The sequence below is a fragment of the Vombatus ursinus genome, unplaced genomic scaffold (genome assembly GCF_900497805.2).
Source record: "Vombatus ursinus unplaced genomic scaffold, bare-nosed wombat genome assembly UNPS02010219.1, whole genome shotgun sequence".
Lineage (NCBI taxonomy): Eukaryota > Metazoa > Chordata > Mammalia > Diprotodontia > Vombatidae > Vombatus > Vombatus ursinus.
In genome coordinates this window covers 8,514,704-8,527,462 of record NW_020949997.1, presented here as the reverse complement: position 1 = coordinate 8,527,462, position 12,759 = coordinate 8,514,704, and the positions used below count along the sequence as shown (strand labels likewise).

At 39.3% G+C, this 12,759-nt stretch overlaps 1 protein-coding gene across 2 annotated transcripts in view; it reads right to left on the bottom strand.

Annotated features, from left to right (window-relative positions):
- Positions 1–12,556, bottom strand: part of MERTK (MER proto-oncogene, tyrosine kinase) — a 136,066-nt gene extending 123,510 nt beyond the window's left edge. For both annotated transcript variants that reach the window (XM_027853889.1, XM_027853890.1), the window contains exon 1: positions 12,053–12,556. In XM_027853889.1, the coding sequence (XP_027709690.1) occupies positions 12,053–12,125 (73 nt within the window). In that variant the 5' untranslated portion in view covers positions 12,126–12,556. The remainder of the gene's footprint in view (positions 1–12,052) is intronic.
- Between the last annotated feature and the right edge of the window lie 203 nt (positions 12,557–12,759).

The following is a 12,759-nucleotide window of genomic DNA, read 5'->3' as shown; positions in this document are numbered from 1 at the left end:
AAGGCACTTGCCTAAAGAGGAACACACTCCATTCTTCCTCCTCCCTTGGGAGATCAAAGATCAGAGAACCTCAAAGTTGGAGGGACCTTGAAGGCCACCCAGTCTAACCTATACTTAACTAAGAATCCTTCCTACAATATATTCAACAAGTAGTCCATCTAGTCTTGACTTGAAGACCTCTAAGGAAGAAGACTTTACACCTTCCTAAGGAAGCTCATTCATTTTTGTACAACTCTCATTTGAAATACTAAAGTAAATGTAAGCATCAAGCAGACACAAATATTTCAAATATGCTAAGAAAAAAAATTTTAAGTGCAAATTAGCTTATAAGATAATAACAAAATCATTTCTTCCAAAATTACCACTGGAACCTTTTTTTAAAAAAGTTAATCTCATTTCCGGAATCTTTTCCAGATCATATACTTATCATTTACATAATTGTAGCAAGTATGATGATTTGGTTTTACTTTCTTCAATCTGCATAATATAAGCCTGCTGTAATAAAATAATAATAACAATAATAATAATGTTTTAAGGTTTACAATGCTCTTTACATATATTATCTCACTGGAGTTGCATAACAATCCTGGGAAGTAGGTTAAGTAACCTATGCAGGGTCACACAGCTGGTAAAAATACCTGAAGCAGGATTTTAATTCAGGTCTTTCTGAGTCCAAGTCCACTGCGCTGTCCTCTACACCACCTAGTTTCCTAAGTTGTTTTATTTTATGTGTAGCATTTCTTACAACACAGAAATATTCCATTATATTCATTTACCATAATTAGCTCAGCCATTCCCTGAACACATGAGCTGTTGCCAACTCTTTGCTATTAGAAATGATGTTGTTATGAATACTTTTTTTCAGAGAGGCTCAGATAAACCCCATGATGATTTCATAACTGGAACCACTCTCCTCACAAAAGAAATGGGAAATAGAAAGGGCAAAGGAAAAGACATATGAATGCCATTTTGAATTCTCTCAGAAAACTCTTTGGAAGCTGATGACCAAGCCTGAGAAACATTTTTCCCAGGTGCTGAGAAAGAAAATAAATTGGGATGGTTTGCTTAGAGTAGAAAATAAAAATGACAGAATAAAGCAAGAAAAGGTCACCAAAGTCCCTAAGGAGACCCTTTGTGTAGAAGGAAGGAAGGGATTGTGGGATCTGGGTCAAAGAAAGTCTTAAATGGCCTGGAGGCATTCCAACCCTAGGACTGCCAGAAAGAACAAGAAAGTTTCAAGCTGGCCCTGGGTAATCCATTCTAAAACAGCCATAACTCAATTCTGAGGGAGAAAGAGGTTAGTACAGCAAGGAGCCAGGATAACAGTTACTTTAATACAGGGAAAAGTAAAGGGGAAAGTTTTTTTTTTTTTTTTGGTCATCTGTGAGCTTGCATTTAAGTTCTGTTTGAAGCCTTGTAAGCCTAAATACTTGTAAGAGGAACTTTTGACTATTCTCCAGGAAAGTTCCATAAACTTATATTCCTAGATACCACCTGAGGGAAGGCATTTAAGTCAGGTTAACTTATGGGACTTCTTCTGAAGAATGCCTAAGTCTCACTTGAATGGAGATGAATGAGTCAGAAAAAAAAAAAAAATGAGCCCCACCCCAATCTCCAAGAAAGTGTGACCTTTGTCCCATCAAGAAAGCTCCAGCATAGGAACTGCACAAGATAAGACAAGTCATGTGCATAAAAAAAGTCCAAAACAAGGCAGCATACAAAGGTCAAATGAGTAATGTTAACCAAGAGTCCTAGAAGAATACAAAGAGAAATGTAGTACAGTATAGTAGAAACAACAACAAAGATGGCTGTGGAAGTACTAGGTTCAAGCGGCTCTTCCAATGAACAGTTAGTTAGGTGACTGTAGAGAAAGTCACAACCTCTCTCTAAGCCTCAGTTTCCACAGCTATAAAATAGGGATAATTACACTCGTACTATCTATATTTCAGAGTGGTTGTGAGGAAAATATTTTGTAAAACTTACATTGATATTCTAAAAATTAGCTATTGTTATCAACACTTTCAGCTTGGATGATCAAGGAAGGTGCTTCATGGAAGTTACAGCACCTAGGCGGGGGCTTTTAAGATAGCAGGGTTTTGATAATATAAGAGCCATGGTGTAGGAGAAAGGGGGCTAGATTTGGAATCAGGAGACCAGGATTGGAGCCCTGGTTCTACTACTTTCTACCTATGTGACTTTGGGTAAATCTCTTCACTTTTTTGGATATCAGTTTCCTTATCTGTGAAAATGAAAAGATGGAACAAACTTATTTCTAATTTCCCCCATCGCAGTTCTTTTTGATGTGCTGTCTTCCCCATTAAAATGAAATGCCCTGTCTTTAAGGGCAGGGAAAATCTTCCTTTTTTGCTTGTATTTGTGTCCACAGCACTTAACCAGTGCCTGGACTTAAGGGCTTAATAAATGCTTATTGGTTGTCAGACTGGCTCTAAGATCAATGATCCTAGGGAATCATGAAAGAAAAAACCATAAGACACAGAATCCCCATTCCTAAAGCTTATGCGCAAGTAAATGCATATGTACTAGACTAATATTTTTAAGAGCGTAGACTTCCTATTGTATATTTCTCTGATTCAATGCTTTTTTCAACAACTCTCCTAAATTCAGACAGTTCCCTTTGCTCATAGAATCACAGAAAGTTAGATTTGGAAGAAAGATTCTAGGTGAAGCCCCTCCTCATTAGAAGCAGGGAGGGAAAGAAGGAAGAAAGGAAAGGAGGGAGAGAAGGAGGAAAGGAGGGAAGGTGAAAGGAAAGGAAGGAAGGTGGGAGGGAAGAAAGGAGGGATGAAGAAAGAAGGAATGAAAAAAGGAAGGAATGAAAGGGAAAAGGAAGGAAGAAAGGGAAGAAGAATCAAGGAAGAAAGGAAGAAAAGAAGGAAGAAGGAAGGGAATGAAGGAAGAAGGAAGGGAGTAAAGAAGGAGGGAAGGAAGGAAGAAAGGAAGGGAGGGAGAGAGGGAAGAAGGAAGGAAGGAAGCAAGGAAGGATCAAGCATCTATGTCAAGCACTGTGCTGAGCAGGGGGGAAACAATTCACATAGGCCTGTGGGTGGCCAGGCAGAGGCAATTTGATTTGGAAAGTTACCATTGTAGTGAGTGGCACCATACACTCCTTGCAAAAACAGTATCAAGAATTGGAGTTCAAGAACCGAAGGGGCAGGGTGATAAGTCGTCTGGAGAAGCCAGGGAGTAGGGCAATTTATACAGCACTTTAAAGTTTACAAAGCTTTTTCCATATATTATCTTATTTAAGTTTCACAATAACACTATGAGGAAGGTAACTACAGTATTATCAATTCCATTTTTATAGATGAAGAAATAGGCACAGAGAAGTTACATGGCTTGACCAAGTTACATACCTAATAAATGTTAAAAATAGAATTTGAACCCAGGTCTTCCTGACTCTAAATCCACAACATGATATCACAATACCTCCCTCTACCACAATTGTAAAGCACATGAACACTGGTAGGGATATCCTTGCCTCTTCTCTTTATCTTGATGCTACATCTTATTGATTGGTTCGATGTCCTTCCTTCTTGAAGAGGATCAAAATGACAACACTATTTTGGGGGTCAAAGTACAGTGTGTCTGACTGTGGCTGATCAGACCAATATGAGCTCAAAAGATTCTAACACAGGTCAGGCATAAAGAGTTTGTATGAACATTTGGAGTGAAGATGTCTCTAAATTTGTGCATCTCATGTTTCTTTTGAGTTACTACAATTCTGCTTTACTCATAGAGCACAGTGCCTTCTTTGATGCAGGCACGCCATGCTGGGAGGTCCTGTGCCAGTGTCTGCCATGTCTCACAATCATTTCCAAAGTTCTTCAGAAAGACCTTGAGAGTGTCCTTGCATCACCTCCTTGTCAGTGCTTACCTTGCGTGAATTCTCCATAAAATAGTCTTCCAGGTAAACATTTGTTTGGCATTTGAACAACATGGCCAGCCCATTGGAGTTGTAGAGACCACTCTACAGCAGAATTGGAATGCTTGGCAGTTGAGCTCAAGAAAGGATCTTGCCAGGTGATCTTCAGAAGCTGAGATAATTCAAGAGGAAACAATTCAGTTTCCTGCCATGGTGCTGGTGTACTGTCCAGATTTCACAGGCATACAACAGTGAGTTCAACACAATGGCTCTGTAGACCTTCAGCTTAATAGGCAGCTTAATACATTTCCTACATTTTCCTTTGGAGCCTTCCAAACACTCACCTAGCTCTGGCAATGTGTGCATCAACCTCATCATCTATATGTACATCCAGTCAATAGGTTTAATAAAAGAGGACTCCGGCAAGGATCTTGCCAGCAATGATTAAGAAAGAGAACCCCCTGTGGTTGTCACTGAACAATCTATTTCCTTTTCCTTTATAGAGATCATATCAAGCATCATTTAACTCCTGGGAGATAATCTCCTCTTGCCATATAACCTAGAAGATTTCAGTCAGCTTTTGGACGAACAGTGGACCCCCTGATTATAAATCTCTGCTGGAACAGAATCAGAGCCAGGCACTTTGCCCCATGAGAGGAGCCGATTAGCATTCAAAACCTCTTCTTCAGTTAGAAGTTTGGCTAGAGAGGGATTGACTTCAACTTGAGGTACACAGTCAATGGCTTCAGCATTGGTTCATCATGGTCTATTGAGAACACTATAGAAATGTTCAGTCCATCTCTCCAGGATCATGTCCTTATCATTAAACAATGTGGCACCATTAGCGCCGAGTAGTTGAGAAGCACCATAGATCTTTGGCCCATAAATAGCCTCCAGAGCATCACAGAAGTGCTTTCGATTGTTAGTATTAGGGTAAAACTGAATCTCATCTGCCTTCTTGCTGTGCCAAGAATCCTGCATCTCTCTATGTGTAGCTTGTACTTTTCTTTTGAAGGAGTTAAATGCTATCTTCTTAGAGATGGACCAACTATCCTGCTAGTAAACCTGTGGAATTCTCTTTTTTCATTTAGCAGCTTCTGAATTTCCCCATCATTTTCATCAACCAGTCTTGGTGTTTGCAAATGTTCTGTCCCGGATGAGTAAATGTGGTACAGTACAGCAACTCTCTGAAAGCTCCCCACTCCCTTTCTGCTCCACTGTTGCCAAAAGTGTGTGGGCTCAGCTTTCCCTCCAAGTCAACCACAAACTGTTCGTGCCTGGAGAAGCACTCTAATTTGCTGATATTAAGTCTTCTAGTAGTCATCCTATCTTAGGGCCACCATTTTTGTTGAATTTGAATGTTTAGTTTGGAGAGGAAAAGTCTATAATTTGTCCGGTACTCTGCACCATACATTACTTTCATCACTCTCACATCCTGTCTGTCTCTTCTTCTTAAATGACATAGACTATTAAATGCCAATGTCTGCTGTGAGGGTGCATCTATGAAGTTTTATTGCTTTTAGGTAAACAGAAAACAGTGTTGGTGATGAGAAGGTCATGAGACGCACAAGTTTTCAGTAGCAGGCAACAGTTGCTATTGCTGTTTCTAACTCCATTCCTCCCAAGGAGGTTAAACAGCTTGCATAGCTAATAAATGTGAGAAATAGTAGTTGAACTCAGGTCTTCCTGGCTCTAAAACTACCACATGACATCACAGTATTTCTCTCTACCACAATTGTAAAGCATATGAACACTGGTAGGGATACCCTTGCCTTTTCTCTTTATCTTGATGCTATATCTTATTAGATCTTTTTAAACACACACACCCCACTCATTATAATATAAAGATTTTGAAAGCAGAGACTCAAAATGGTAAAACTATAATAGACATGATTGAAAAAAAAATGGAAACCAATTTTGACCCTATCAACCCAGTGCAAAGCTAGACACCAAAATTAGAGGAATGATAGAGTAAAAGTTCATGTGACAAAATTCAGAACTGATGCTGAAGCTAAGGACATGAGTATTTAAAAACAAGTGTCTCAAATAGCTGAATTCCTAGAGTTGTTCAAATACCCATGGACCAAAGAAACTTAAAACTTAAAGGAGCCATGGGTCCATAAAGTAGTTACTTTTTTAAAAATTTTGATACCTACTTCAATTTGATTGGTTTCCTTCATAATCTGATATATTATATTTCATGTATTTAAAAGTATTATGCTGAGAAGGGACCATAGGCATCACCAGATTAAAGGTGGGTCCATAACATCCAAAAGGTTAAGATTCCCTGAATTAATCCAACCCCCTTCTTTTATAGATGCTGAATGATGAAATATCTTTTCTAAAGAGGGAAGGGCAAGACATCATGGAATTTGCTTTTCCTATTATGCATTTTTGAGCTCAGCAAGCAGTAGAAATAGTAAAGAAAGAAGGAAGGCTCTAGAGAAAACGTCATCAATGGTAGATCTAAACAGTGCTGACACTGATTGCTCTAAGACAAAAGTAGAAAAGTCTACTCACTGAAGGAGAAGTTTAAGCAACAGGCAGCATGACACTCTATCTTTCTATCACTCAAAGCTCTTACCATCACCATCATCTCAGCCCCAATCTTCTCCAAATTTAATATGCTGAGACTCTGGTTTTCTATCTTAGCTCATAGCTCATTACTGAATATCCTCCTTTGGAAAATGTAGTTCGGGTTAGGAAAGTGGAGAAGGCCAGTAATTATATGGAGATAATTTGGGTAGAAAATTACTTTGGACAAAAGTCAGCTTTACTTTTATAAGTCCATTTAAAAGCACATGAAAAGCCACTAGAGTAATACTGCATGGGTGCTAATTTTGAATAATTCAGTTCAATGCTTTGAGGGCCTTTGATTGAGCTGGAGAATTTCCCAGTTCCATCCTGAATTTTGCTAACAGGCATATGTCAGGCTGAAAATGTTTCAAGAATGTTGGTCTGTAAATTCAAAATAGTTCAAAGAGAGGGTTTCAACAGAACAAAAACAAGTAAGGACTTTTCTAAAATAGTTCTAGAAATGAAGTTTTCACATCATCATTCTTTGATTAATAATTGTCTCAATTTTTTGTTCTTTCCTGTCTCTCTTCTCAATGGTTAATGCTACCTTCATAGCTTAAAACATCGAACAAAGTTGGCTAAGAAATTTGAATGTTAAAAAAACACAACAAAATAAAACTGGTGGCAATTTGGACAATGTTACTGCTTTAGGGAACTTCATCACAAATGAATATTTTGAAACTCTCACCCACTTGATGTTAACTTGACATTCCTCTGTTATTTGAATTTTGGAATGACCTATTTTTCCTGAAATCATCAAATTCAAAGCTACAATTTCTAAATCATTTCTTTGTTGACTCTGTGACATTATAAGTTAACTGGCAAAATATTTTTCAGAATAAAGGAAACGATTATAGGTTCTACAATCTTAGAGTTAGAAGGCTTCCATTTGAATGATCATCTAGATATTTAATATACAAACATTTATTAAGCGCCTATTATGTTTCAGGAACTGCTTTAGACCCAGGGGTCACAAAAACACAACTGCCAAGTAGTCTCTGCTGGCAAAGAGCTTACCCCTTCATTTTACAGATAAAGAAACTAAGGCCCACAGAGGTTAAGTTATTCATCTAAGGGCACAAAGCTAGAGTCTTGGACCCAGAATTAGTCTTCAAAAAAAAAGTGACCCAACTGTTTGCAGGCTTAGGTACAAATCTTTTGCATTTTCTGCCAGATGTTATAAAACCTGTTCTCAAACAAAATGAAAAAAAAAAGTGAGCTAAGTAAGAAGACACTTTGCTATTTAAGTTCTGGTCCTTACTTAATTACGGCTTTGTTGTTTATCATATGAAGAATGCCTCCTTATTTCATGTTTTGATACCAACTACATTTTGGTGGATGAAGAAATGGCTTTAACACATTTTGTCTAAGAAAAAGTTTTTCCAGAGAAACATTAGTAGTTAATAGTTTCTCTGCAATTTAAAGAAAAGTTCTTCATGATTAACTACAACCCTTTAGTTTTCACAATGAACAGCTACTTTCTGAGTTCTTACGTTCAAAGCTGGAAGCTTTAGAAAGTTTTTATTGCCTGAGGAAACTGACACTAAGACCGAGAGAGATTAAGGGATTTATCCAAGGTCACACAAGATAGGAGCAGGAATTGAATCTAGAGTCTCTGACTACCAAGGTAGCACTCTTTCCATACTAACAGACTATTCAAAATGTATCCTGACACATTCTGCATTTGGGAAAGATTAATTCTCTTACTTCTCTGACTTCTAAAACCAGAACTACAATGTAGACAATGAAAATAAAAGCTAGAGAAGGGGAAACTCATTTTACCTATGGACTCACCTTTTCTCTCAGCTATTCTACCAGTATGGCACCAACTAGTAGGAACCTTAGAGTCAAACTAGTGTCATCACCCTTAGTTTTGCAACATTTCAGATTGCTCCTGTTTTCTCAAGTGTAGGGACATGTTCCCAAATCTCAAATCAATAAATATATTCTCTGTAGTGCTTTAGATGGGGATCAAAGTATTCTATGTACCCAGTCTTTGCATACAATCTAGTTTTGGAGAGAAATTCATTCAAGATACTCTAGATTGGTTTTAAAGTTAGAGCTTAATGGTACAAACAGATAAGACTCCCACTTTTCAGGATCTAGTTTGTGATTAAGCTTTGTTTCTAGCCTGTATCTCTGCCTATTAGCAAGCAGTCCCTCTCCAAGTCACTTGGAAGGGAAGGGAATGGAAAGCAAACCAAATCAATGAATCTCTTTCTTGTTTAGCAGATCCCATTAAAAGTCTGGTGGTGGGAGGTGAATCGAACGGCTAAAATAATATTTTTGAATGCTCTATGGATGTCATTCATTCAGTTTTCTCCTGCGGGCCCCACCTTTCCCCCTCCTCTCTTTTCACCTCACTGGCAAATCAAATGAATTATTAGCAATATGTACATCTTCGAACTAGGGAAAGTCCAATTTTAGTATGACCCAATTTCTACCTTTAAATATATTTCCTAATTTTTTTTTCTCTTAGGTTTTGGTAGTGAGAATGCCCTTCTCTTCTTTAGAAAGGAAACAATACTTTGGATTTTCAAAAGATCAAAACTGCTGTTGCTTTAACACAGGAGTTCTTAATCTTTTTTTGTGCCATGGACCTCTGTGGGCAGTCTGGTGAAGCTATGGACCCTTCTTGGATTTAAATGCATAAAACAAAATACATAGGATAACAAAGGAAGTCAATTATACTGAAATACAGTTAAAATATTTAAAAAAAACAAGTTCATGGATCTCAGATTGAGAATATCTTGCTTTAACAAACTGACAAGTCACAAGAAAAAACAATTTTAAAAATTCAATTTATAATAATTTCCCTTCATCCTTTAGATCGAGGCAAAGCCTTTTATGGTTATCAAACCAAAGCCTGTTATCATGTGCAGGAGATTTTACTGCCGATTAAAAACAAAAGGCAGAGTCCCGTCCCCCTTTTATAATCATCTTATTTCCCTTCTTAAAACAATGTTCACATAGTTAGGACTAATTTATTTTCAGTTCTCGCATTTTACTCCAAGGTTGTCTGGGACCAATCTCAGTAACAGCCCAATGCTGCTGATGTTTAAAGCAGATTTTATCTGAAAGTTCAGGCTAAGGTTCAGGAGATTTCTTCAAGCTTGCTTTTTTGTTTGGATTATTTTAAAAGTCTTTTTTATTGCCTTTATTGCTTAAACTGCCTTTAATTGCCATGGACAACTAAGTTTCCTAAATTCTTAAACTGCCACATTCCTCAGACTAAAGCATCTAGTCTCAGGTAATCTGTATGCAAAAAGGGACACTTCAGAATTCTTTCAGAATATAGGATTTATATCACAAATTAAGGCTTCCATGGATTCCTAAAAACTGCTTCAACATCATCTGGGAGCATAAAAGCTAAACTACCATTTGTAGCTATACCCCGAATCTATCAGCTAACCACATTCATCATGAAAAGAGATGGAAACCACATGTGGCACAGGAAGAGAAACCACTTAGCTAAGGAAAAATGTCTGGTATATGTTTAGCTAGCAAAAAAGCTAAAGGGGTTTTTTGCTGACGATCTTACAGGCTCCAAGTAACTCTTTTTAAAGTCCTAGAGATGGAGAGGCTATCATATTTAGAAAAGCTGTTGAATTCTGCCCTTGCAACAATAAAGCTCAAAACATGATGGATTCCATTGCGTTTCAGTGTTCAATACAGGGAAAAGTGCATCATGAATTTCAATACAGAATAATCATTTAAAAATGAGGAAATTGAGGCCCAAAAGGTGATTTAAGGTTAAATTCAAGGTAATTCAAGGTTAAATATGGGACCCATATGTTCTGACTCCAAGGTCCTGACCTCATTCTACTGTAGGTGAGTCTAAACAGTATTAAGCATTCTTCATAAAAAAGATAGCTAAGGCATAGTGGAAAGTACACTGAATTTGAAATCTGAGGACCTGGCTTCAGGTAAGGAAAAACTCTCTAATAATTACAGTTATACCAAAGTGGAAGGAGTCGCCTCTGGGGAGAATGGGTTCTTCTTCACTGGAGCCTTCAAAATAACTATTTATATAGCATTTTAAAGTTTGCAAAAACACTTTACATATATTATCTCATTTGAAGTAGATGCTTCAGGTATTATTAATCCAGTTTTACAGGTGGAAAGGTGAGTCTGAGGGAGGTTGAGTTGTTTAGCACTGTGCCTGGCACATAGTAAGTGTTTAATAAATGTCTGACTGACTGAACTAGCAACTGTCAGAGGAATGATCTGAACCAAGATCTTGTTTAACATCAAATCTAACATGTTGAAAAGATCTTTAAAAGCAAAGGCTGGATGACCACTTAGACATAATGTAGAAGGAATTCGTTTAGGTATAGGTTGGACTTCTACTCGGAGTCTGTTATTTTGTAAATATTATGTATGTTTCAGCTCTGCTACTTACCTCTATAGGCTTGCTAAAATCATGAAAGTTCTTTGGGTCTCCGTTTTTTTCATATGAAAACTGAGGGGACTGGACTAAGATGATCTCTAAAGTCCAGATAGGAAGAGCTGTTATATCTATATATATCTATACCTATATCTATCTATATATGTATGTATATGTATGTGTGTATGTGTGTATGTGTGTATGTATGTATGTATGTATGTATACACTCCTATGCAGTTGTTACTATAACAGCTAACCTATCAGTTAACTACATTCTATTATTCCTATCTGAAGCATTACTCAACCTGTAAGTTGTTACTGATCTCCGAACTCCCTCCGACAGCCTGGGGCTTAAAGACAGGTAGTTTGTGTGTCTGCCTGTACAGTCTAATGGTCACTGAAAAGACTCTGCCTTTTTAAGGTGGATTCTGCAGATTTGTCTTTCGGAGTTCTTCACCCTCAGTAATAAAAGTGAGGGGATGGAGATTGATAGAAGGAAAGAAAAGGAATATTTCTCGCTTTTTCCTTACCTCACAAGAATTTGGCTAATAATACAGCTAGCTTTCTGTGTACTAGTGTGACCTTGAGCAAATGGCTTAACAGTTCTGAACTTCAGTTTCCTTATCTGTAGAATGAAAGAGACTACAACTTTGAACATCCCTCCTTACTTTATATCTATGATCCCAAGGATAAAGATCATCCGTAGGAAATTCTGGGCGCCCCCAGGAAGATGCAATCAGGTAACACAATTTTCAAAGTAAAGAAGCAACGGAACAGTAAGCGCTCCTTTGCATCTGGCTCTTGGAGCCCCAAGCTCCCACAGGGGGAGTGGGGGCAGCAGCGGGAGACTAGACATGGAGATGTGTGTGTGTGTGTGTGTGTGAGTGTGTAAGGGGAGCAATCAATCAACCAATAAGCATTTTATGAAGCGCCTACTGTGTTCCAGGCACCTTGTTGGCTCACAAATACCAAAGTAAGAGGAAAGGAAGGAGGGAAGCAAAACTCCAGGAGGAGCGAAGAGTCGTTTGCAAACAAAAGCACGCCTGCGTTCTTGCGCGCGCGCACACACACACAAACACACACACACACACACACACACACACACACGAGCACACACAGAAGCTGGCAAAGCGTGCTCCTTCCCAGCCCCCACACCTGGACCTGCAGCCGAAGCCTGACCGCCACTCGGGGCTCCCTGCACTCACCTCCTCCGAAGACTGGCGCGAGGACCACTTGGATGAGAACAAGCAGTCCCTGGTGCCTCCAGCCCAGTTCCATAGCTGCGCAGCTTCGCTCCAGGCCAACCAAAAAGTGAGATCCGCTTGCCACGAAGGACTGCAGGGACCGACCGGGGGGCTCACAGCTGGACAGGCCCCTCAGCTATGCACTGGGCGAAAAAACTGGGGTATCAGAGAAGATCCCGGCCAGCCATCTCCAATAACTATTAGGCCCCCTAAGTTCACTCCCTCCTTAAGCCACTCACTCCGGCTCTGCTCCACTGGGGTAGTGAACACTGAGCGCCTGCGGCAAGCAGCCAGACTGGAGCCACAGGTTTAGGCACCAAAATTTGCCGCTGGCATGCGAAACCTTCCCTGGCTGTCACTGAGCATGCTCCGTTCTGAGGCTGTAACTCCCACTCTGCAGCCACCTAAGAGTTTGAAATTCCGGGGAAGGGGATTGTGTGGGGCGGAGGGGTGGCGGAGCAGAGGAAATGGGGCGGGGAAGGGGGCTGAGCATCAGCTCAGGGGCTGGCACTCAGCTTCAGCTGAGTGGGAGCAGAGCAAGTAGAGGGCCAGACATTTCACCCGGGTAAATCAGGTTCAGTCCCATCGGTGTTTTTTTGTTGTTTTTTTTTTTTTGCCCGAGGTTAAAATGCTGTAGGCGGACTCTGACCTCCCTTAAACCTCTCAGT